Source organism: Colobus angolensis, unplaced genomic scaffold, assembly GCF_000951035.1.
Source record: "Colobus angolensis palliatus isolate OR3802 unplaced genomic scaffold, Cang.pa_1.0 Scaffold316, whole genome shotgun sequence".
NCBI lineage: Eukaryota > Metazoa > Chordata > Mammalia > Primates > Cercopithecidae > Colobus > Colobus angolensis.
Window position 1 is genome coordinate 1,840,261 of NW_012116444.1, and position 26,089 is coordinate 1,866,349.

The 26,089-nt window shown below is 47.8% G+C and overlaps 1 protein-coding gene across 1 annotated transcript in view; it reads left to right on the forward strand.

The window, feature by feature from the left end:
* TLL2 (tolloid-like 2) overlaps nt 1-26,089 on the forward strand; it is a 150,333-nt gene that overhangs the window by 105,322 nt on the left and 18,922 nt on the right. Inside the window, exons 9-16 of the mRNA XM_011951207.1 lie at nt 385-500; nt 5,476-5,578; nt 12,468-12,584; nt 13,711-13,856; nt 14,348-14,543; nt 22,736-22,861; nt 23,605-23,765; nt 25,048-25,228. Of these exons, the coding sequence (XP_011806597.1) occupies nt 385-500; nt 5,476-5,578; nt 12,468-12,584; nt 13,711-13,856; nt 14,348-14,543; nt 22,736-22,861; nt 23,605-23,765; nt 25,048-25,228 (1,146 nt within the window). The remainder of the gene's footprint in view (nt 1-384; nt 501-5,475; nt 5,579-12,467; nt 12,585-13,710; nt 13,857-14,347; nt 14,544-22,735; nt 22,862-23,604; nt 23,766-25,047; nt 25,229-26,089) is intronic.

The window sequence follows — 26,089 nt, forward strand, 5'->3', positions numbered from 1 at the left end:
ATCCATTTCATGTAATGCACACGATTTCACTAACCCTCTCAGGTAGGTCCTGACCATTTTACAAATAAGAAAACTAAGGTCCAGCAAGTCTAGGAAACTTGCCCAAGCCACACAGCTGGCCAGAGAGCTGAGATTCATGAGCTCTAGGCCATGCTCAGTCCTGAGAGCCTCAGAAGAAATTCCTGGGCATTCCTTTTTGGCTCCCAGATCCTACTTGTGCTTCTGTTAGCCAGAAAGCATCAATCTGCTTGCTACACTCTCACCAACCTGTTCCGAGGGCTTTGGCTGGTAAAGGGGTATGTTTGCTCTGCTGCCCTGTGTGGGAGCTGCTTGGGCGGGGAGAGGTGCATATGCCACATCACAGTTGTGATTTTGCTTGCGCAGCGTGTGGGGAGACCCTGCAGGACACAACAGGAAACTTTTCTGCACCTGGTTTCCCAAATGGGTACCCATCTTACTCCCACTGCGTCTGGAGGATCTCAGTCACCCCGGGGGAAAAGGTAGGTGGGAAACTCCCTTGGCAAATGGGATGGCACTCCTTGAGTTGGGTGAGGTGGGAGGAATTCTTATTGTTAATAGTAAAAATAACAGCTGTTTTGTTATGAGCACCCACCGTGTGCTAGGCATGGTGCTGCTTGCTCTACGTGCATTATTTCTGGACTTCTCAACCAGTCTCTCCCATACAAATGAAGGCTGGCATGTACTAAATATCCGCTTAGTTGTAAATCAAGCTCACAGTTGCCCCCAACTTTAATAAATACACTATTATAATATCCTGGAATTTAGAATTCTGTGACACCTCGGATTGCTGCTCTGGAAGATGGTGACACGGGAAGCCCACAGCTGTCTTTTCTTCCCTCCAACCTCCGTCTCACTATTTGGGCTTAAAGAACATCCCTGTTGACAACCCATTCCACTTCCCTAGGCATCTTCCACTCCTCTTTTGCAAACAGCCACTCCTTGGCTGCCCCTCCAGTGGGATGGACTGGCCAGGCGTGTAGTCTACACTCAAGAAGATGGATCCAGGGAAGAGACCCTTGCATGTCCTGGCAGTGGGCTCAGAGCTGTGAGGACAGGAATTCCTGGGTTCCTGGAGGGTGGCGTAGGAGCTAGGCAAGCCCTGGGTGGACACATTCCTTTGGTCTTGAAGATTCCATGACCCCCTAGAGCTGAACCCAGGGCAAGGATCTCTTTCACTCTGGTCTAAGGGTGGGATGTTTTCAACCCTACTGCATGGCACATACTCTTGTATCCATTATATGGATGAGGAATTTGAGGCTTGAACATTAAGGAAAGTGCCAAAAGTCAAGGTAAGATACAGAACTAGGAACTGAGAACTCAGGTTTTGCACTCCAAAGTTTATCTTTTTGCTACATGTCTCTACAAATCTGAGTGTTCTTCAAGTTGTCTCAGACTAGATACAACTATCTTGGAGAAAGTCTGTTCCCTAGGTCTAGGTTAGGGGATACCCCCAGTGTCCCCAGAGCTGTCTACAATCGTACCTGTTGTAGCATGTCTCATGGTATTGTCACTACTGGTTTATCTGTCCCACTTCCAAATCTTAAGCTTTTTAAGGTTGGAGCTGGTTCACCCCCAGGGCCCTGGCACTCCACACAGTCTGTGGCACAGACTGGTCACATGATAAGTATTTGTTGAATGGATGTGTAGATGGATGAGGGGCTGAGTGAAAAACCTGCAGCTAGGGGTGACAGTGGGGTGTGATGGAATTTTTCAGGCACCTGTAGCCAACCTTCAGGTATTTCTAATTCATAACTTTTTAAAATGTCCATCTAAATGTCAAGTTAAGCATAGTGTGCTAACTAGAGACAAATGGCTAGGAACCATTGTGAGCATTTTCTGTGGACTGGATACTATCCTTAGCATATCATGTGGATCATCTAATTTAGTCCTCACATCAACTTCATGAAATAGGTGCTGTTGCCGTACTTATTTACAGGTAAGGAATTAGACTTGCCCAAGGCTTCTAAGTTTGTTGCAGAGTTGGGATTTGAACCCAGGCAACTGGACTCTAAGAGCCTGAATGCTTGACCATCATCTTATATTATTACACAAAGGGGCCAGGCTAGTAGATAGACATTTGAACGTGCATTTATACACATACATGAATGCACATGTGTGCACACACATGTATACATACTTCCTTTGGCTCTAAGCATCTAAGACATTAAGTATGGCTGTCATCTTGTGTCTGAGACCCCAGACCTGTCTGCCTTAGGTAGATGTGAAAACTATGTGCTTGCTGGAGGCTAACAGGAGGGAGGCAGAAAGGGGGAAGAGGAAGAGGTCTGATAATTTCCAAATTATTGAATTGCCCTGCACAGCAGAGAGTGTGTGATATGTTTGAATTGTGTAAACTTCACCAAGCCTTAATTATTAGTGCTAACTGGGGACAGAGAATATACATCATTGAAATTTCTGCACCAATTATTTCCATTTCTGCTTTACCCAGCCTTCCCTAGAGCTGCTAGTAATTAGCAAACTTGATTGATTTGAGTATCACCTCTTGTTCCCCACCTCTTTCCCCTATGGTCTTTATGGTTCACTAACATACTTAAAGTAATTAGCCTGAATAATTATCCCATTCATTCAGATCATGAATGTGTTACCAAGGAAGTTGTACTAACATTTCCTTTCTGTAATTTTAAAAAAGCAAAGGCTAAAGAATTATTGTGCAAACCAGCCTACAGGTGTTACTAAGCTCTACCACCTGAATATGAGCACGGTGTGGGATAGGACAGAAATCTAAGGCACACCCCTGTCTTCGAGAGACTTAGTGTTTATTTTGGGTCCCCCTCCCCCAACTCCCAGGGAATCTGATTTAATGGAAGGAAGGGTGTTTGCTTGGTAAGAGCTTTTTTTAAAGTTTCAAAGGTGATTCTAATGTGCAAGTAGAGTTAAAAAACACAGTCTAGTTTGAAAGAGGAGTGACAGTGTCGCACACACACGCACACACAAGTGCGCACACACGTGCATATGCACACACACATGACAGAAGGTGAACTGAACTGTTTTTTCCTGGCACTGACTCTTCATTTCCCAGGAGATCACAGGGCTTTGTGGAAGACGTGATTTGTCCTGAGACAAAACATTGGGTGGGATGGGGCCAAGGGAAGGGACGGGCACTCAGCACTAATCAAGAGGGGCAGCCTGCGAAGTGTGGTTAGTGTTAGTTGTGGTGTGCTAAGTGTACGCTCAGTGTGGCCTGCCTGGTATTTTAAGTTGCTATTTGTCGAGTGCCCATGACGTGCCAGGCATAGCAATATACACTGTACAGATGGTTTCTCGCACAGTCCCCTCAACAGCACGGTGATGTGCGTGTTGTGCCACAGATGAGGAAACTAGAGAACAAGTATTTCCCCCCAAGACTCCAGAGCTAGTAGATGGAGCTGAGAAGCAAATCCAGATCTAGGCAGATCTAAAGACACCAGCTCTAGAATCATTATAAGACAGAGGGTGGGGCATTCCGAAGAGGCAAAGATCAATCATGTTCATCAGGGCAATCAGACCCAGGCTCGAGGAGGGGGACACTTGAGCAGGCCTGGGGAGGGTTTCTCTGACATGGGACTATCAGGGAACACTGGGAAATAGGTTGCACAGGATAGGCTCTGGGGGCGTGGAAAGTAAGCAGAATTTAATTCATGAGATGGGGACACGGGAGCCACTGAGGTTTCCTGAGGGGTTTGATCAACATGATATATGAGTGGAAGATTGGGAGGAGTCTGGTAAACATGAGATATGAGTGGAAGATTGATCTAGAAGCCCTAGTGTGTAGAACAAATGGGGCCACAGCAGGGAGGAGTCCAGGAATCGTGTGGGAGCAATCCAGGAGGGGGTGAGGCAGGGGGAGCTAGATGGGATTGGAGGGGAGGGATGCGGATATCTTAAAAGAAAAAGAGCTACAGCATGGATGCTGAACAGACATGAGGGATCAACAGTCAGGATGAACCAAAGCTTGGCTCCTTGGCCATCAGGGCAGTGGCGTCTCCTACAGTAGAGGAGGCTGGGAAGGAAATGCTTTGTTTGGAGGTGCTCTCACCTAGTGGGGAGCGGGAAGGGCAGAGGAGCAAGAGCAGTGGGGAGAAGATAGGCCAGTGTGGTGGAAACCAGAAAGGATAAGCTCTGGGCAGAAGGGTCATGGGACACAAGGACAAATAACAGTCCTTTAGATTTGGTGGAGAGGGAATGGGAACCTTTGAGGAAGCCTTCCAGCCTAAGAGTTTACTTAGAGCTAGAGGGCCCCTGGGGCTGTTTGAATATAAAGAAGTGGCTAGTGGAGGGGCAGTGAGTGGAGATGCTGGAGAGAGAGGAACTGCTGAGAGCAAGGTTCCCCGGGGTTGGAAAAGGAATAGAGTCAGGGGTGCAGGGGCTGGGGCAGGGCTGGAGATCAGGAAGAGTGGAGACGTGGTGGAGCAGAGGTATGTGGGGCATGAGGAAAGGTGAGCCTGGGCCAGACAAGCCACTGTGCATCAGGACAGTGGGAGGAGCCACAGGTACCTGCTTTAGTGGAGCTTGCATGGGGGTGAAAGGCCAGGAGAAATCTGAACTCTGCTCTGGGCCATCTGCCAGGGAAACCCCAAGCTGGCGAGCTGCGGGGGGACCAGAGCCAGTTCATGGGTACAGCACCTGTGTGCTGAGGCCCAGTCCGTGGGGCTACCCAGCCCTCCCCTTCCGCCTACTAAGTAATCACCTGTTTGGCCATGGGAGCATCCGATACCTGACCTCAGGGATATCCAGACAGGGCTGCCAAGATGCTCATCATGACAATCCCTCTCTTTTCAGTGTTTATACCATAGTGTTCCCATTGGTTTGGCCCATCTGCCTTTCCCCCCTTCCCTGGGCTCCCCAAAGGCAGAAGACCCTGTCTTACTGATCTTTCTATCTCAATTGGCCAGCACAGGCTGGCACTCAGAAGGTGGTCAACAAACAATGGTGGAGTGAATGAATGAATGGACTAACTGTAGGAAGGTCCTTAGACACACCACACCTCAGGACAGTGAGGTCATGGCTGAGGGGAGGTTGATCACAGAGATATTCAGATGCACTCAGGCTAACCCCAGACCCTTTGGAATGACTGATGATGTTATAAGATCTTCTTGTATCTCTGAACTTCGCTGACCCCTTACCTCCTTCCAAATCCTTAGTCTCCATGTGCCCTGGCCAGTCTTTTTAATGCATCTTGCTTTCTGTAAACCACCTAGTGACTTCAAAAGCTCAAGTGATTCCCTAGACAGAACCGAAGGACCCATCTCCTTCTGTTTACTCCCCATCCTGCTTAAGGTTTATTATTTAATGTCCTTAGGTTTCCTGTGAGCGTGCTTTTGAGACAACACTCCTACTGCGGTCTGAGAGTTCTGCATGCTAAAGGGTAACGTGAGAACACCGGTATGCAAGATGTATCTTCCCAAACTCCTCAGGCTTTGCTGCCAAAACTCACTTTATGGTAATTCTTTGCAGATCGTCTTAAACTTCACATCCATGGATTTGTTTAAAAGCCGGCTGTGCTGGTACGATTACGTGGAAGTCCGGGATGGTTACTGGAGAAAAGCCCCCCTTTTGGGTAAGTTGACTTTAGACACTGTTAAGAGGGGAGTGATGGGATGTTCCCCGGGATGCTGTTAATGTCTGGAAGGTCCACCTTGACAGCAGTCACAGGAAACTCTCAAGGGCCTCTGTCATTGTAAAACTCGGAGCACTCCATTTGGCCACACATGTTAAAAGCCTTTAAAACTGCAAATACCCTTTGACCCAGCAATTCCACTTTTTGGAATTCATCCTAGGGAACTAATTAAGGAAGTGTGCAAAGCTCTAACTACAGGGATGTTCGCTGAAGCAGGAAAAATTGCAAGCAATTTCAATGTTCAACAGTAGGGTTTGGCTGAATAAATTATGATCCATCTTTCCAATGGAAAACTTCCCTGCCATTAAAAATGAAGTTGGAGTTGACTACTGATACGGAAAGGTGTTCATGGTACACCATTACACACAAAAAAGTATGTGACAAAAATAGAATAAGCAGTAGGATTCTATTTTAATTAAAAAATACATTTACATATTAAATATATATATACACACATATATATATAATGCAGGTGTTGCAAATGTAGATGGCTTCAAGGATAACATGTAAATGAAGGAGATGGGATTTGTGTAATAAAATAAGGAGGGGTGGGGGGAGTGTGGTGAACTGAACACCAAATATCCAAAATTATTCAAAGCAAAATGACTTAAAACATGCGTACAGGCTGAATTAACTAGAAGACACCACTTTGTGACCTGCAATATAAATCTCAAGTAAAATTATAAATATACATAAATAATTTCAGGGTGATAGAGTATTTTTTAAATGTATTCTGTTGTTCTTGGTTTAGCTATATTTTCCAATTTTTCTGTGATGAGCGTGTATTGTTTTTGTGAGATGAATACAGCATGAACTCACCCACGCAAAGTTAGCTTGGAGCTTTGAGTGAGACACAGTGGGCAGGTGGATAACCAGAAAGGTTAGTTCACCGCAGAGAGATCTCTCATGGATGACAGGGGAGGTTAGCCTTGCCTAGAGGACCGATGGCTCCAGTGTCTTGGGAGTAGACACTGGGACTCATTCAGCCCAGCAATGGCTGCCGTGGTGGAGCTGGAGAGAGAGGCAGAAGTGACAAGGAGCCAGATGGGAGGGTCTCAGCTGAGAGTGCATTGCCCTCACCCATAGAGGGGTCTGCAGGGTGGCCTCTGGCTTGGACAAGTCTAAGCGCTCAGTGAGAACTTTGTCTCTGGTGCATATTCACGTGAGCAGAAAGCTCAGCTTGTTATGCTGCAACTGACGAGCCTGAGAGTGAGCTGGTGTCGGGTGGTTGGCCAAGATGGAGATAGGAAAGAAGGGAGAGGGCTAAGCTGGGAGGTGTCACTGCTAGACTGAGCCCTGACTTCATGCCAGATTTTAGGGAGCCAAGGCTGGGGTAGGTCAGAAAAGGCTGGACAGAGGGGTTGGCTGGACTCGAGGTAGCCTGGCAGACATTAATCTTTCATATGACCGAGGGGTCCCAGGCTGCCACCACTAGGAGAAGTCAGTCAAGTAGTCAGCTGTGCAGGTAGACAAGCCAAGAAAGTGATCCCCATGCCAAGCACGGACAGGAGTGCGTCTACTGCAGGACCAGTGGAGTCCACCCCCCAGTGTCAGGGCGGAGGCTGCAGGCCTGGATTTCTGTTTCCTGCCTACCATGAGCAGGCATGGCGCTCTCTAGCAGCCAAAAGGAGGGTCTGGCTTTACAGGTAGCACTGTTTGCTTGTGGCAAAAGACAGAGGGCTGGATTCCCAATAGCAGAGGTTCCCAAACCTGGCTGGACATGAGAACCTCCTGGGAAGATTTCTGTGAATACGGATTCCTGGGAGACCTTGAATTGGAATCCCCACAAGTTGGGTCAGAGAATGATCCTATTTACCTTTATATGAAAGGGAATGTGCCCAAATCTAGTACCACATACGTAGAAAGGACCACAAATATGCCCGTCCATCTGGTTGAAGGTGATTACCTCTGAGGAAGGAAGTGCGGAGGTGGTGAGCAGCTTCATGAAGTTTTGTTTTGTACACTTCTCCGTTGTTTGAATCTTTTGTAAGAACACATTCAGGTGTCATTCTGTAATGAAATAATAAAAAGAGCTATGTGGGAGGAGCTTCCTGAGAACGTCGGATCACAGACCCCGCAACCCGGCAGAGACCTTACAGTCACTGAATCCCACACTTTTATGAGAAAGCCAGGCTCCCCAAGTGTGGACTAACTCAAAGGCCACACAGCTAGTGGCTGAGATCAGACCAGAATTCTGATGTCCTGGTGAAGGGGAGAGGTGACTGCTGAACCCAAGGGTGCCAGATAAAATACATTATTTGTTGTTTATCTGAAATTCAAATGTACTGGGCTTCCTTGCGTTTTGTTTGCTAAATCTGGCAACTCTCTACCCCCACCTCCCTGGAATGGGATAGATTTAAAGGCTTAAGAGGAGGAAGTTCTCTGTTACTGAAGTTCCCCAGAGAGGGCCAAGGCACGTTCCTGAGAATGGGCACAGGCAGAGCGATTTCCAGGAGTTCCTTTTTCTTGAAGTTGAAACAAGAATTTTCTCATTATAGATCCTGGTATCTCTGGCTACATTTCATTAATGAAATGGGACTTTTGCCGTTTGTTGGTGGTGGTGATGTTTTTTTGTTGTTGTTTTGTTTTTTGTTTTGAGGTTTTTTTTTGGCTCATGTTTTACCCACTTTTAATGTGTGTGTGTGTGTGTGTGTGTGTGTGTGTGTGTGTGTGTAGAGTGCCAACGCCTGTAACCGTCATTCTTCATTTGCAGTTCTCCTTTGCCAACTATTTGGCCTGCTCTGATGTTTCCAAATGCAGTTGTTAGTGAACTTTTGTGTTTGGAACAAGTGCATTGTGTCAGCCGAGCTGGTCCCTGGGAGGGGTCAGTGCCATGAAATCTGCTGGGAGGAGGCAGGTCAATGCCCCTTTGGCAGGAGGGAGAGCGGATTAGGGCGGATTGTGAAAGTATGCATCTTGCTCTGAAAACTGTGCATCGCATTTTTTCCCAGGGCAGTGTGTGAAAATCCAGGCATAATGGACGCATAACTTTTTATGAATGAACCCTTTATGACTCCCCATGGAGCCCACTTGTAGTATCCTCATCTGCATTTCCTCTTCTTGATATCCTTATTAAACTCCTCCTCTAAATCCAGGAACCGGATTTCAGTGCAGGAATCTGATACCTTTTCTCTAGTCCAGTTTCTCTCCAGCCTGCTTAGTCTCCTTGGAAGGAGGCTACTTTTTGAGACCCAGGTTTTCACATAGTGATTAAGGGAAAAGTCGACTGAGAACACTTCGTGGCTGGCTAAAGATGTCAAATTGGTTTATCAGTTTTGGGGGTCACTTATGATACTGCACCTAAAGCGGGGAGGAAGTTGGCTGCAGAGAGAATTCATCCAGTGATCTTAAATTCTGTCCGGTAAATTGTTCCCTCCCTTATTTCTGTTAGAGGAATTACTCTAACAATGCACTTTTGTATGCAGAACTGTCTTTGGGCATTCTGTATCACCACAATGCACACAAAAGCCCTTTTTCCCTCTTTCCCCGAAATGGGGAGAGGGAAGTTCAGAAAGGCCAGGCTGGCCAATCAGTGTCGTGTGGCCCGGCTACTCAGGCTCCCCAGCCAGGGGCAGCCTCCCAAATGAGCAGAAATGATGGAGTGAATCAAACAGCCAAGCCTGGCATTTCCACAGAATTGCTTTATGGTTTGAGGCTTTGATCTTCATTCCTACTTGTCTGTTTCCAAACTGGGAAATGGGGATGACATCTATATTACTAGAGAGTAGATTTTATGTCTATTTATCCAAAATTATACAATGTTCAGAACTGTACTTCAGTCAGTGAAGGTTTTCTTTTTGATGGTAGTGGTGGTGATGATGAAGAAGGTGATACCGATAATGAAGGTCTCAGACTGCTCTAGTTTAAATCCTGCTCTTACTTACAGCTTTGAGACTTAAATTCTCTGACCTGCAGTTTTCTTGTCTGTGAAATGGGATTAATAATAGTACCTTGAAAATTCAGAGAGTATCGGGATGAAATGAGATAATCCATGTAAAGTGCTTAGGACAGTGTCTGGCACAGACAGAGTCAATAAAAAAGGGACTTTTATTAGAACCACTACGGTGAAGATGAGAACATTGAGACATCAGTTAAGGGACAAAGTAGAGGATTCTAGTTAAGAGTTACAACGTGATTTGGGGAGAGAGCTTAAGAATAATTTGTAATTTGTTCTACCAAGTCTAGTTTTGCCAAGGCAGTAAAATACACCTTATGCTGCAATTCCTGCCTCCTGTTGAGTACTCAGCAGAGACAGGCTGTCTAATGGCCCTTGGGTGGTGGGTGGTTCATCTCATCTGCCTAGGTCTTTAGGAGGCAAGGCAGTGAAAGTCCCCCCTCTCTTTTGGAAATATGCCTCAGCGGCTGTGACAGCTGGGTTTTAAAAGGAGAAACTTGGATCTGAAACTTGGGCTAGGCTAAGAAGGAATTCCTTTCGTGAACCAGCACTGTCTAATTGCTCCGTGCCCTCATTGGTAAGCAGTACTTCCCCAGGCTTGCCTGTCATTTTCCAAAAATCACTTAACCCTAATTGGCTGTGCCAGAGAAACCATTACTGAAAATTTAGAGGCTTCTGGTGGATTTTTTTTTTGCCAAATTGTTGGCAGGAGTTTCATCTCATCTCACTTAATATTAATCTCCCCAAATCCAAAAGGCTACAGGTGGTCAGAATTGGAAGGAAGCAGAGGAGATTAGCAGCCTTTACCCCCATGTTTCCCCAAAACATGTACAACACAGACGGCCATTAGGAGATGCCCACAGTGGCCTTTACTCCTCCCCTAACCTCACCTGCTCATGGCCTCCAGTGGCTTGTCCACTGCCTAACATAGCACTGGCAGTAAGAGTACCCACGACATATCTGCTTTAAAAATATTCAGATAAAATTTCTGGACCATACAATTCACCACTTAAAGTATACCAGTCAATGGTTTTTAGCATGCTCAGAGTTGTGTTACCACAATCAATTTTAGAATATTTTCATTACAGCAGGGTGCGGTGGCTCATGCCTGTAATCCCAGCACTTTGGGAAACTGAGACGGGCAGATCATGAGGTCAGGAGATTGAGACCATCCTGGCTAACATAGTGAAACCCCTAAAAATACAAAAAATTAGCTGGGCATGGTGGCACGTGCCTATAGTCCCAGCTACTTGGGAGGGTGAGGCAGGAGAATCCCTTGAACCTGGGAGGCAGAGGTTGCAGTGAGCTGAGATCACACCATTGCACTCCAGCCTGGGTGAGAGAGTGAGACTCTGTCTCAAAAAAAAAAAAAAATTTCGTCCTCCCAAAGAAGACCCATACTCATTAGCAGCCACTCCCCATTCCCCATTGCCCCCCCACAGCTAAATACGTTCTCTGAGTGACTCACACAGTAGGTGCTTGGTAGAACCATGATCTTCCAGTCCAAATGGACTGTGACTGGTCTGTGTTCTGAACCAATCAGTAAAGATGAACCCATCTCCCGCCTTGCCCTGGGCTGCCATCCTGACGTGGCAGTAGTGATTAGATGGCCAAGAATGACCAGATACTGGGAAGACCAGGCTTCTGTGGAGGCTCCAGATTTCAGACCATGCACCCAAGTGTCTAAGAAATACAAATGTGTTAATTTTTTTTCCCAATAACAAAAGTTTGTCTATGATGAGCCCCCTTTCCATCAGGTAGTAGGGACTTGATTTTGGTTAATTTGTGTTTTCAGCTTTGGTCAATTTGTATGTCCTGGTGGGGGGCATAGTTTATGCCACGGCATGGTGGTGGGGGAGCATCTATCCTGCCACCCTGACTGGCATTGCTGGGATGTCCTCATCCCCAACCAATGAGTCCTCTGTCCAGATAGAGGCTGCTGGGCTTCCTCCTTGTATCAACCCTAGGCCAGTTCAGAGTGTTGCAGGCTTACATTCCCCTAGAAGCTTGGGAGACATTCTATGGCTCCCCTAATCCTCTTGGCAATGGGAAAGTCACTTCCATCACCCTCTCGGGCTGGAATCATGTTGCTGCCATCCTGTCACACTTTGCCTGAAGAGCTCTGCATGCCTGTCTCATGGCCAAGTGTCTGGACAATCACATAGACACTTCTCTGCTGACCTTGGGAGGTAGGCACAGCAGGGGAGTCCAGGGTCTTGCTGCCACTCTGGATTCTGCCCAGGGACTGAGGCAATAGTTTTCTGTTTCTCTTAGATCCTTAAACCTACCTGGGATCTCTTTCTCAAGGTGAGATGGGGAATGGGTCCTTTTAGGGGCTCCCTGCATGCTGTCCCGCTAGTCCTCTCACTCCTCAATCCTAGGAACCCTCCTACGGCTACCAGGATGGGGGAAAATATGGTGCATCCTTCCAGATCTTTGCTATTGCAACTAGGCTTGTGAAATGTAAATGCCAAGGTGGTTTTATTTCTTTGCTGTGTATTCCCTGGCATCCCTTCCCAAGGCAAGGAAAGCAGAATGTCTAATGCCCCCAAAAGGGAAGGGCATACATGCAACAAGAAATACCAGGAAAGGAAATCTGCGCTACTATCTCACCATTCTTCCCCTGCCACACCTTCAGAGCCTCAGCAACACCCACTCGGCAGGGGAGAGGCTGCCTTGGCTCTTCTCTGGATACCTTGATGGGAATCTGGAATTCCCCTGAAGTCATCCTGAATAAGAATTAAGTCACACATTGTTGTGTGACTCTTCCAATCCCATCTTTTGATCCTGTGTGTGCTACAGGATAAGTTGTCCCAGCCAGGGTTATTGCTCACTTCAAACCATGTGTGAAGAACCTCGGCTTCCTCCTAGCCTGAAGTCAGTGCCTTCTTACTGTCCCCAGGTCTCCTAACTGCTTCTTTTTCCACTTTGCAGGCAGGTTTTGCGGCGATAAGGTCCCAGAGCCCCTCGTCTCCACAGACAGCCGGCTCTGGGTGGAGTTTCGCAGCAGCAGCAACATCTTGGGCAAGGGTTTCTTTGCAGTGTACGAAGGTTCGTGCGTGGTGAAAGCAGCCGCTCGGTGGACCCTCATAAGCTCTGTCCTTCCGAGGCAGCCCACTGTCCCTCTCCCAGCCCAGGCACTCCAAGCAGAGCCACGGGGGTGGGGGCAGCCACCGCAGGGGGCAAGCTGAGGATTCCACAGCCCCTCTGGCAACATTCTGGAAGCAGAGGCCAGCTGTGCCCACTTCAGAAGTGGTGCCATCCTCCTGACGCCATCCCGCTCAACCCTCATTCCAGGCCAGCTGAGGAATCGGCTTCCCCCATACAGGATGGTACTGGGGGGATTTAGAACCCTGTGGAAATGATAGCAGCCTCTGAATTGCTGTGTGAGCCTAAGCAAAGCATCTTATCTCGCTGGGCCTCTGTTTGTTTCCTTTGTGAAAAGAAGGCTTTGGGCAACATCAAGGAATTTCCAACTGCGTTTCTTAGAAGGGCCTCTGAGGCCACCCTGGTGACTGAGTAGAGGGAATCAATAGGTCTGGGCTCTAGGCAGCTGCCACCAGGCGATGCTGCTTCTATTTCTTCTATGTCTTGAGCTTCTCTGGCTCACTCCCCACCCCACCGTACCCTCTGCCAAAAAAAAAAAAAAAAGGGGAAACTACGAGAAAATTACCAAGGGTCCTTTGGCCTTAAATTATTACAATTTTAGAGAGGCCAAAGTTTTGTCTTTGTGAAATAAGTAATGTGCATGTATACACATGTGTGCACGTGTGTGCGCACGGGTCCCTTCCTACCAGCGATCCTGTACCCTCTACCTTGAATCACCTGGAGAACTTCGTGGCTCCGCAGGGCTCCCCCGCACCCACTGGAATCAGAACCTCTGGTGGGTGTGGCCCCAGCTTCCACAGTTTGCAAACTCCCCCAGGCGATTTTGATGCACAGCGAAGGTAGAGAACCACTGCTTTACGTGGTTTTTTCTTTATATGAAAAAAAAAAAAATCAGAGTTAAAGACAAATGCAGTCGTGCCTTTCTGGAGGCACCGTGTTTGTGGGGTGGAGATGAAAATGTTGGCGAGTGGAGCCACCTAGTGGTGGCAAGCGGACCCCGCCACCTTCCTTCCTAAGATCTGACTGACGAGGGCCCCCCATCTTCCTCTCCTGCTGTCTCTTTCTAAAGCTACCTGCGGGGGAGACATTAACAAAGATGCCGGTCAGATTCAATCTCCCAACTATCCGGATGACTACAGACCTTCCAAGGAATGTGTCTGGAGGATTACGGTTTCGGAGGGGTTCCACGTGGGACTTACCTTCCAAGCTTTTGAGGTGAGTGCTGCTCGGACTGGCTTCCCAAGGAAACGCAAATTTTGCTAGACACTCCCCACTCTGTAAAGATGGATTTTCATTTTTGGCTAAAAACAGGAACGTAAGAGGCCATTCTCAAGCCCATTGTGAATTTTCCCCGGACATCTGACATCAACATCTATGCAGGCTTTGAAATGGGGTTCGCCACCTTTCTGAGGGCAGTAAGAGAGATTGAGAATAATGATCAAAGTGAAAATTCAGGATGGGATCCAGGGAAGTTGGGTAGAATTGTTCTTCTCTGTTTATCCTCTTAGACTCCTCTCAGCTTGATTCACCCTTGACTCCTGCAAGTAAGGAGCGAACTAGGAAGCAGCATGGAGAGACCTGGGACACACTTGGGTCCTTGGGCCTCTTGGTTAGATTTTGAGAGTGATATTTGGGTTCTATTCTTAAATCAAAAACCTTAAAGCGGAACCGTCTGCCATCCACCTTGTCTCTGTTTCTTCCTTTAGATCGAGAGGCACGACAGCTGTGCATATGACTACCTGGAAATCCGGGATGGCCCCACGGAAGAGAGTGCCTTGATCGGCCACTTTTGTGGCTATGAGAAGCCGGAGGATGTGAAATCGAGCTCCAACAGACTGTGGATGAAGTTTGTGTCCGATGGCTCTATCAATAAAGCGGGCTTTGCGGCCAATTTTTTCAAGGGTATGAATTAGCAGTTTGTTCCCACTTTTAGGCACAAGAAGAAATATTGCTCCCTCTGGCTTAAGACACACAAAACCATATGGAAGCTTACCACCAAAGAAGGCTCCCTGCAGAGAAAAGGCAGCGACACATTTCAGAGCTGGGTGTGGGCCCCCAGCAGAGTTCCCAACTGATCAGGAGCAGGCTCAGCCTTGGCTTCCACACAATAGAAAGTTCTATACTTGGAAATTAGGTCTAATAAGTTTACAAGGGCAAACTACACGGTGGTGAAACTGAGTATGGAATAACAGCAAATATTTGGATAGCAGCTATCATTAATTGATCACCTACTGTGTACCAAGAACTGTGTAAGGTACTTAATTCACATAATGTCATTTAATTCTCCAAATAACCCTGTGAGTTAGGTTTGGATCAGGGCTGGGAAGGGCTTCTCAGGATCATGCAGGTAGTTAAGTGGCAGATCGGGGATCTAATTCAGTTGGCCTAATTCCTAAGTGCAAACTCTTTCTACGACACTGCCACTATTCCTTGATGTGGGCCAGAGAGGCAACCCCGGCGTTCAGCTCCTGGAACGTCAGTGCCTCCAGACTACATGCTTACCCCCACATGATGGGGGTCGGGAGGAGAAGAAGGGGTGGCACTCTGGGAACAAATTTCCATGTTGCCCTGGGGACCTGCTGCTCTGTAGGGTTCTGATGGAAACAGGCCCAGAACGGCACGAGCAGACCCAGCTTTCCTGGCCCCAGAAGAGCCAGCTTCCAAGCCTCCTTTGAATGGGCACGTCCTCATTCTCTGCCGTCAGGCCCCTGAAAGCCCTGAAGACCACACCCTAAGAGGGAAGATGGCTGCTCCCCGCTGCATTGGGCCTGGGTGCCCAGGAGCATAGCAGTGGCCCTTGAGTAGAGATATTCGGTCCTCTGCTGCTGTTGCCCCTTAAGCAGTGACCCCACTTTCCCAGCTCCCCCACCGTTTGTGCTTGCCCAGAGGCTGCTTTCTCCTCTTTCCCCCTCTCCTAGGACTCCTGGCTGAGCCAGCACAGAAATCCCAGTCCCTCCCTTGCTCCCCTTCTTCCTTTCTGCCCCATCTTAGACCTTCTCCCAGGTTCTACGTGAACAGCCTGGGTGTCAGAAGAACCCACTTCTGCAATGTCACCCGGAGCAGGCAGCCATTCGTCCTTACTGAAGCCTCAGTTTTCCTCTCTGTGAAATAGAAAGGACATCTGCCTGTTGTATCTAAGCAATTATTGTGAAGCCCCAAAGAAAGGATGGCTGTGGAGGCACTTTAAAAGCTGGCAAGTGACAAACAAGGGGTGGGGCTGTTATTTTTTCCTATTTTGAAGCATCGGGGAAGAGCAAAACCCAAACAGTAGCAGAGGAAGAATCATGATGGCACTGAAGGATTGGAGACAAAACTTCAGTTGCTTCTTTCTCAAGCCAAAACAAACAACAAAAAAGCCAGACCATGGCAAGTGTATTTTGAAAGCAGGTCAGCTTGTGATTGCACAGGGAAGATATGACAACCTTGGCTGAGATGCCTAGAAATTCACAGCCCCCACCCCTCCCTGGCCCAGCCTGCACATACCTGGTTTCTCCCAGCCTGGGGTGGCCTCTGTCTGACTTGGCAGCAGTGACACCAGCTGGGTGGCCTCAAGCAAGTTGCATGATTTCTCCAGCTGCATAGCTTCTGTTGCACAAGCTCCAGTCTTTCTACCTGGAGAGACAATGCTGCCGGATGATTGCAAGGTTGTCATCAGAAGAAAATGGAATAGTGCAAGTGAATACACCCAGTGTAATATTTGGTCCCATTAATTGCCTTTGCTAGGGAAGGAATCTTTGAGGTGGTTATTCTTTCTGAAAAAGCCGATGCGACAATTTCTTCTTGCTGTTGTGATGGACTGGTTTCCTATTCCAACTGCAGCAATTTACCACAGGCTTGGTGGCTTAAAACAACGCACACTTATTATCCTACAGTTGTGGAGGTCAGAAGTCTAACATGGGTCTCACTGGGATAAAATCAAGGGGATGACAGGGCTGTATTCCTTCTTGAGGCTCTAAGGGAGAATCTATTTCCTTGCCTTTTCCAGCTTCTAGGAGATGCCTGAATTCCTTGGCTCATGGTCCTCTTCCACAGTCAAAGCCAGACAGAAATGGCCAGTGTGTCATTCTCATGCCACATTCTCTCTGCTGCATCTCAGATCTCTGCTCCTGTCCGCACATCTCCTCCTTCTGACCCTATCTTCCTTCCACCTCTTTCCCTTACACGGACCTGGTGTGGACATTGGGCCCACCCAGATAATCCAGGAGAATCTCCTCGTCTCCAAGATCCTTCATTTAACCACACTGGCAGAGTCCTTCTTTCACCTAATTAAGATCCTTAATTTAACCACACTTGCAGAATCTTACATTAAGGTAACAGATTCACAGGTTGCAGAGGCCAAGCTGTAGACAGCCTTGGAAGGCCTTATTCTGCCTACCACATGTCATGAATGATTATGAGATTGTCATTCTAATTCTATTTATTCTAGTCCTCTTGGCCTTCTCTTCCCCTGACTTCCACCCCAGGTTCTGTAAGTTGGGTGCTGGAACTCCATTCCAGGGGGATAACTGGTAACCACTGACCATCCATACCTCATTGCTGATGCTACTGGTGGTCAGCAATGCACAGTTTTGAGAGTACCAGCTAAAGCTGGAGATTAGGCTTGTCAGGATTAGAAAATTTAAAAAAAAAAAAAAAAAAAAAAAAAAAAAAAGCAGGATGCCCAGTTACATTTGAATTTTAGATAAAGAATGATTTTTTTTTCATATATGTCCCAAAGATCACATACTGTGCTGAGAAGTGATTGATGGTTTATCTGAAAGTCAAATTTAACTGGACCTCCTGAATATTTTATGGAAAACTTGCTGGAGATGCCAGTCAGGGCAATGGAAGGTATTTCTCTGATGCTAAACTGGTTTGTAAGAGACCGAGGAAGTGCCTGGACCTGCTCAAGTAACCATGATAGCCGGCTCCATTTGCTGGTTAGAAGATGCCACCTTCTCCCTCCTCCCCATCTAGCGTGCATTCAACATTCATCAGTTAATGTGTTGGTGCTGGGACTGGAGATGCCGAGGAAAGCACACAGTGGTTGTCCTCAAGTGCTCAAAGTGGTGAAGGAGATCAGCAGCAAATGCGCAATGACATTGCCATGTGGGTGTGGACCTCGGTGGAGGCTGTGAGACTCAGTATGCCACGGGGCCCAGGTTACCCCGTGTGCTACTTGGAGGACATTTCAATTTGCAAACATCTTTTCAGATGCCTGTCAAAGTGTGGATTAAGGCCCACCCAAAGTAACTTAGTGCACAGACTCAGCTTGACTTTTTTATGGTAAAGACAACTGCAGAGAACAACATTTACAAAAGAAGAAATATACACCATTGACCTTGACCATGAATCTTAAAGTAGGAATCAGGATTAATGGAAACCTCATCTAGACCTATTAAGTCGGGGAAAGGACATCTAGGTTATCTCACTTTTCTTCATTACAGTCCCCTGGTAGGAATTATTACTGCCCCCGTTTTCCAGTTGAGGAAGCTGAATTCCTAACATGGCTGGGCTGGAACTAGAATCTAGATCTGTAGGATTCCACAGTCCACTCTCTTTCCAATAAGGAGACCTGAAAGCCACAGGGAAGGAATGTGAAGGGGGTGGAATTTTTCCTTAGTGTTTGTGATTCGATTCTGACACTGATCACCTTTCCACCTTCCCAATACCACAGGGGTGTAGGCAAAAGGGCTCTGGACGTGGCAAGTGGAGTTTGGAGTGCTGGTCCCTTGCTGCCTGCTAGCTATCCACTCTTTTGCAGATCAGCTTTCCTTTCTGTGACTGGCTCATACCTGCTTTGCTCCTCACTGTGGTCCCAGTGCTTGGCACACAGTAGGCTCAGTAAATACCTAGTGAGCAATGAAAGAATGGATAGATCAATGAATGGGCTCTGTTGCCCTGTTGGTGGAGTGGGCATCCTGCTGCCTGCTCTGCCTCCTTTGCAAGGCTCTCTGGAAGAAGAGTGGGAGAGAGACCACAGCCTTGTGCAACACTGTCCAGCAGAAATGGGATGTGAGGCACAACCAGGAGCCACATAGGTGGCCTTGAATTTGCTGGCAGCTGCCTTACAAGAAAGTAGAAACCAGTGACATTAATTTCAATGATATTTTTATTTACTCTAAGGTACAAAATAATATCATTTTAATATGTAATCAATATACACGATATTAATGAGAGATCTTATATTTTTCATACTAAGTCTTAGAAATCCAGCATGCGTTTTGTGCTCATGGCACATCTCCACTTGGACCAGCTGCATTTCAGGTGCTCAGTAGCCCTGTGTGGCTGGTGGCTGCCGTATCAGACAGCGAAGGTCAGGAGACTGTACCCAGCCAGCTTCCCCAGCCCAGCCTTTTCCCAGCAAGTCCATCAGTCAGAGGTCCTGTGAACACAAAGTTCCTAGCACGTGTGTCAGAACTTCTCCAGTGAAAGAAGCTTGGAGAGGAGCTCAAAGGTCCAGCAGAAGAGCTGGAGCAAGCCAAAGAAGCTCTTGTCTTGGTGCCAGTTGGCAAGCGCTCTGCCCAGGGCCCAGCTGGCGCCTCATGCTGGCCAGGGTGCCAGTTGGCCTCTGCACCCCCTTCTGGTGCCAGATGGCAGCCCCTCTCAGAGCCTACTAGCCGGCAGCAAGCAGAGCACCTTACAATTCTGGTTTTTTTTGGGAGAAGGCAGCAGCGCTCAAGGGATGGCAGGGCCATTTTGGTCCTATGCCCCAATAAAGAATTAAAGGATTCCCACCTTGATCCCTCCATCCCCTATCCCAGTGCTGATAGGTCACCATGAAGGGCTTGGTAAGGGGACTGGCTTCCTTCAAGGGATTTCTTCAAAAGCCTAAGAATGTGCTCTGCCTTCCCTTTCCTTAACTTTCCCTGAAACAATTTTTGGGATCCTACCTGAGCCATCTCATCTCACTACTTCCTTCTTTCACTAATTCCACCTGGACCATGAGAAGACTCCAGAGCTTCTGCTATGCTAAGCTGAGCCCTGCTTCCAGTCTCTTCTACTCCTATGCTTTCCCAGATTTTTCTGGCAGGCTTGGCCTTGGCCTTCACCTCTGCAGCCCAGAGCAAGCACGAGCCTGTGGGCTTGGAGCAGGTGCTGCTTTACCACAGTGGGAGGCCCATGCACTTCTGTGCCATCCAGCCAGGCTGAAGCAGGGCTGCAACTGGCCAAACATCTCATGCCTCTTGCTAGAGAGAGCTCAGGTGTAAAAGCATGCCTTTCATCTACCTCCCAAGGCCAAGCACCTTACCTTCTAGTCTCTGGAGGAATTACATTTTCTTTGCTTTTGGCCCAAGTTCATCCACTGGGCTCTCTCCTTTCACCTGGCTAAGATGGCGCCAAGACACTTCCTCCTCTGTGCGCCTCTTTCTTGCCTATGTGTCCTGCCCACAACCACAGCGTCTTCTGGTATCAGAGTCTCCTTCTGCCCCTAGCCTTGGTCCTTTTTCTATTTGTCTCTCCCGATGGGCTCTTTCCTCAGTTTCCTTCTGCCCCCGGCCTTGGTCCTTTGTCTATCTGTCTCTCCCAATGGGCTCTTTCCTTGGTTTCCTTCTGCCTCCTCACTAGGTCCCCCAGCCAGTGTCTTGAGTTCTGCTGTGCTGCCCTCCTGCCCATCCATCTTCCTCCACTGGCCCATCCTTGAAGCATTTTCCTTCTTTCTGTTCTTGCCTTGTCTCCCTTCCCTCCTCAGGCCTGCACTGCGCCACTCCCACCTGGTCCAGGTATGCCCAGATAACCTTATCTTTTCACTGCCCCATCACTGTGTCTCTCTACTCACTGGAAATTTGAAAGCAACTCTGCTCCCATCACTGTGTCTCTCTACTCACTGGAAATTTGAAAGAAACCCTGCTGCTGTCTATCATGATGGCTTCTGTGTGTCGATGGTCTGTACGTTGGGTACTTCACATGCATCATTTTCAGTCGTCACAACCCTAAAAGTAAATATTATCATTCTCACTTTAAAGCAGGAGGGAGCCTCAGTGAGGCTAAATCACAAGCAGTCATCCCATTTATTGGAGGAAGATCTGCTGGAGGATTCACCCCAGGTCTGACTCACTTTAAAGCCTGGACTCTTTCCGCTACTTTTTGTCAACTATTTTCTTCTTTCTATACTTTTTAGCAAATGTCTACGAAAGTACTTTCAATATGGTAAGGTGATAAAAAAAAAGTAACTGCACACTTGTTACTATTTTAGCATACTTAAGACTTACATTTATTTGAGGCGATGGGCAACTTCAACTCCCTGCCTGGATTGTCTCTCTAAACCCAATCTCCCCTAATAAGCAATTAATTTATATAAGCTTTTATTGAGCCCAAGAATACATCACTATTAGAGTTACCTAAGTTCACTGTCCACTATGTGAAATGATGGGATATTTACAAACACTCCTTTACTCAGTGAAGTGCAGCCAGGTTGATGAAGAGTCTATGCATCACAGACAAGGAAGATTGGAAGGAAAGGGGTATATTTGAGATGGAAAAGGGCAGGGTAGAGGGAAACTGGATGATTGGAGTGTCTGTGTTTTCTGAGGACCAGTGGATTGGAAGTTGTAAGGAGTGAGACTTTTAACCCAATAAATATCTTTGAAAAGTGATGAGAGTCCTGTCTCTGGGAGTTTTCAAGCAGGGTCTGAAGAGCCATCTCTCCAGAACATTATTGAAAGGATTCCTGCCTGAGAGGGCAAGACTGGGTATCTTTCCAGGTCTTTACCAACTCACAGATGTTCTTAATTTCTTTTAGTTTATGTATAATGAGTTATTTCAAGATTTAGTGAACAACTTTTTTGTTGTTGTTGAGACAGAGTCTTGTTCCGTCGCCCAGGCCGGAGCACAATGGCGCAATCTCAACTCACTGCAACTTCCGCCTCCCAGGTTCAAGCTATTCTCCTGCCTCAGCTTCCCAAGTAACTGGGATTACAGGCATGCGCCACCATGCCCGGCTAATTTTGTATTTTTAGTAGAGACAAGGTTTCACCATATTGGCCAGGCTGGTCTCAAACTTGTGACCTTGTGATCCACCCACTTCAGCCTCCCAAAGTACTGTGATTACAGGCGTGAGCCACCGTATCTGGCCAACAACTTTATACTTACTGTGTTTCTACCTTCCGTGGTGCTGTGGACCAGAGCTCTCCTTCCCACTTCTCCCCACATCCTTTCTTCTTCCTAGGTTCAACTTTTTTGAAAAAGATGTCTCAGTGTTTAGTCGTCCCTTCACTAGACTCCTCTCTAGCTCTGCTAGGCCACATCCCACATGCTGTCTTTCAGGACTAGATGTACTGTGGCTGGCAACAGATAATCATATTTTTCCTTTTATTTCTAATATTTGTTTTGGTTTTTCTTTTCTTCAGTGCACGTGGGTTAGTGTGTCTGGGGAGCGTCTCTAATGACTTCCAGGTTCTCCCTCTGAACAGCAACAATGGCATGCTATGTGCTGTTACTTAGTCGCCCCAAACGCATCACTAGGCACTTGGTGCCAAATCCCATCCAAAGCACCTGCTAACTCAGCCTCATTAGGGCCGCTTCCTGCAGGTTTTCCTGGCAGCACTGGCTAACCTAAGAGACCGTGTTTTCTGTAACCTTGAATATCTCCCTGTGCATACCTCTCTTAAGAGTATTTCTAAAACTGCTAAATAACACATTCTGTCTCTAATGTCTAGAGAATACTGACACATCTTCATCTAGCAACGTGTTCTTTGTCTTCACCCTTTATTTAATGTCTCTGAGAAGTTGCATATTTATGGGGGTAGGGAAAGTCCTCAATTCCATGGCTTTAAAATAGATGAAGTCTTTGGTATGGAACGTTATGGGATTTTTTGAAGTCTCAAATGACCAATGACTGAACACCTCAAAGAATTCACTTCTCCAGGCCTGACCTCCTCTTGGCAGAGCCCACCCCGGCTAACAAGTTTCCTGCTTGTGTTGCCAGTGTCCTGCCTTCACTATACCTGCTACCTGGTTTTCAGAACTGGACATAGCACTCTTTGGGAGGTGGTCACCAGGAGTGGCTCCTGTTTCTTAGAGGACACTTGCTGGTGAAACTGGGATGCGGAAGGGTTGGGAACAGCCAGGAGGCTTCATGACAATGTAATCGGGGTCACCTTCCTTCCCACCAGAGGTGGATGAGTGTTCCTGGCCAGATCACGGAGGGTGTGAGCATCGCTGCGTGAACACGCTGGGCAGCTACAAGTGTGCCTGTGACCCTGGCTACGAGCTGGCCGCTGATAAGAAGATGTGTGAAGGTTGGTGTGGGACCTGCCAAGCTGGAATGAGAGGGGATATGGGACAAGTCTTTTGGGAATGGGGGCAGAGATGGGGCAACCGGCTGGCCGTGTAGGAACAATGGGCAATGGGCAGACATGGTGGAAGACCCACCTACTTCCCAGAAGGAGAAACAGCCTGACAGCTGTCACAAATGTCAGAAAACTGCCCAAATTACATATACCCTGCCCTAGAGACTGAAATCGAGGCCATGGTTTATCTTCTTCTATGATTGTATGAAATTGACATGATTATTAAAGTAGGAAACAAAAGCAAAGAAAAACCATGAGCACTCCAGTGACTCAACCAATAGCACTTTTCATCCATCCTATTTCTACCTGGCTTGTGTTCCGTCTTCCTTGTCCACGTGCATGAATCTGCTTGTTCATGAAAGCTTGGTATGGTGAGTAGCTTGCTGCAAACATTTCTAATTCTCCTTTGGCCCAAGCCATAGGGAGCCCCCAGCTCTGTCACTGGCTGAAAGGAAAGCACAAATGCATTCTTTGTTTTTAAAAGCAGTAAAGATTTATCCCCAATTTTTTTCTTTCAAATATTCAGTTGAAACCATAGTTTTGAACAAAGGACACTGAATTAATCAGTTCAAATTGTCTAACATTTAAAAATTATTATTACAGAACAGCAGGGCTCTATTGCTCCTGGTGGGAAATCACAGTCACTTGGAGCCAAAGCTAAATGAAATCCTGTTTCTGTTTCCCCCATGCAGTGGCCTGTGGCGGTTTCATTACCAAGCTGAATGGAACCATCACCAGCCCTGGGTGGCCGAAGGAGTATCCCACAAACAAAAACTGTGTCTGGCAGGTGGTGGCCCCCGCTCAGTACCGGATCTCCCTTCAGTTTGAAGTGTTTGAACTGGAAGGCAATGACGTATGTCTCTGTGCTCTAATTGATTGGGGAGTGTATTGAGGGGTGACTTGGAGCTGGAAACCAGTGAGGGGCTGGGAGGGCAGGGAGATGGCTCGTGTGGGAACTGGAACTTTGGACAGTCATAGGGCCTGCACTAGCAGAATCTGGGGAAAGGTTTTCTCCAGCAGTTTCAGCCGCACACCCTCTGCAGATAGAGCACCTCCGGCCCTCTTGTCGCTGATACATCCAAGGAGAATCAGGACAAGAGTGGAGGAGGCAGGTATTGGGGGTGGGAGGTGTCAGGACTGGGCTGTGAATCTGGGGAGCTGGTGTGCAGCTGAGGCGAATAAAGGGGGTGAGGATCAGCTAGGGACAAGGACGCTACAGATAGCCTGTTTCCTCTTTGGGGCAATGATCATGGATGATCAAGTCAGTTGAGGTCCAGGCAGTGCCCTACAGCTGGAGTGCTAGTCACGCATGCTTACGTCTGCACTTTAGGCTGGAGGGACACCCTGGGGCACACAAGCCATTCCTGAGACTCCCCTCCCCACCCCAGCTAAGCTGGGGGTCTCATCTCGAGAATAGTACTGGTGTAGCTCTCACCTGAGAGTCAGGCCTTTGGGGTACTGGAAGGAGACCTCAATGCTGATGACCCCAATGCATGGAGGCCATGGTGCCCATGAGGGTGTCACCCCAAAGTGAATATTGTGCAGAAAAAAATAATCCTTGAAAGCAATTGATAAGACCCCTTAGCAGTGAAGTTCTTTTTGAGAAAAATCATTGCTATAGCAGGGAACATGAATTCTAGTCCTAGCTCCACCACTGCTGAGCTATGTGACTTCAGACAAATGTCTTTCCCCCTCTGAGCTTGTTTCCCTGCCTGAAAAGGGAGTCAGATTCTGTCGGTGGTTTGCAGCTTTTTCCTCCTCCTCTTCCTCTTGCTTCTCCCTGGCTCTTCTCCTTCTTTTTCTTCTCCTTCTAGCAGTGGGGCCCTTTCTTCAAGTAAAATTTCATGTGGAAGCCTAATGTATACAATAAATTAAAGCAAGGCTACAGTTATGGGGATGCAGGTTTGGGAGCCCTGTGCTCTTGTGCCAGGAGATGGCGCCCCCACAGAGCCTCAGTGGGAGAGCCAGGGGGCCCCCTGTGCCCTCTGGAGCTCATTCAAATAACCAGCATAGCAAGAGTCAAGGGACCCCCCACATGACAGGGTGAGGTGCTCAGGAAGCAGGTACAGCAGTGTGCTGGGGGCCTGGGGTGGGGACAGGGACTCTGGGCAGCTCCCCATCATGCTCCCTTGCAGGTCTGTAAGTACGACTTTGTGGAGGTGCGCAGCGGCCTGTCCCCCGACGCCAAGCTGCACGGCAAGTTCTGTGGCTCTGAGACACCCGAGGTCATCACCTCGCAGAGCAACAACATGCGTGTGGAGTTCAAGTCCGACAACACTGTCTCCAAGCGCGGCTTCAGGGCCCACTTCTTCTCAGGTACGTGGGTTCGGAGGTGAGGCTGATGCAGTGCGGATGAGGCCGCTTTGCAGACTCCAGGCTCTGGGGTCCCTGGCCCCCTCTTCTCTCTCTCTGCCTGCTCCTGTAGCCCTCCAGGTATGGCTGCCTTGGACGGGGCGTGCCTGGATCCAGGGCTTTTAAAATATATCTGTTGGTGGCTGTGTTAGTTTCTTAGGGCTGCCATAACAAATTACCACAAACTGGTTGGCTTAACACAACAGAATCTTATTCTTGCAGTTCTGGGGGCCAGAATTCCAAAATCCAGGTGTTCGCAGGGCCATGCTGCCTCGGAAGGTTCTAGGGCAGAATTCCTCCCTGCCTCTTCCTAGTCTGTGGTGGCTCCCAGCAGTCCTCGGCATTCCTTGCCTTGTAGCTACATCATCCTGATCTCTGTCTCCATCTTCACATGCCCTTCCTTCTTCTCTGGGTCTCTGTGTCCCCTCCTTTTCTTAGAAGGATTCCAGTCATTGGATTTAGGGTTGATCCTAAATCCAAGATGATTTCATCTCAAGATTCTTAACTAATACTTCTGCAGAAACCCTATTTCCAAGTAAGATCACATTCTAAGGTTCCACATTGTATTAGACTGTTTTCACAACATACCTGAGACTGGGTAATTGATAAAGAAAAAGAGGTTTAGGCCGGGTGTGGTGGCTCACGCCTGTAATCCGAGCACTTTGGGAGGCCGGGGCAGGTAGATCATGAGGTCAGGAGTTCTAGACCAGCCTGGCCAACATGGTGAAATCCTGTCTCTACTAAAAATACAAAATTAGCCAAGGGTGGTGGTGTGTGCCTGTAATCCCAGCTACTCGGGAGGCTGAGGCAGGAGAATCGCTTGAA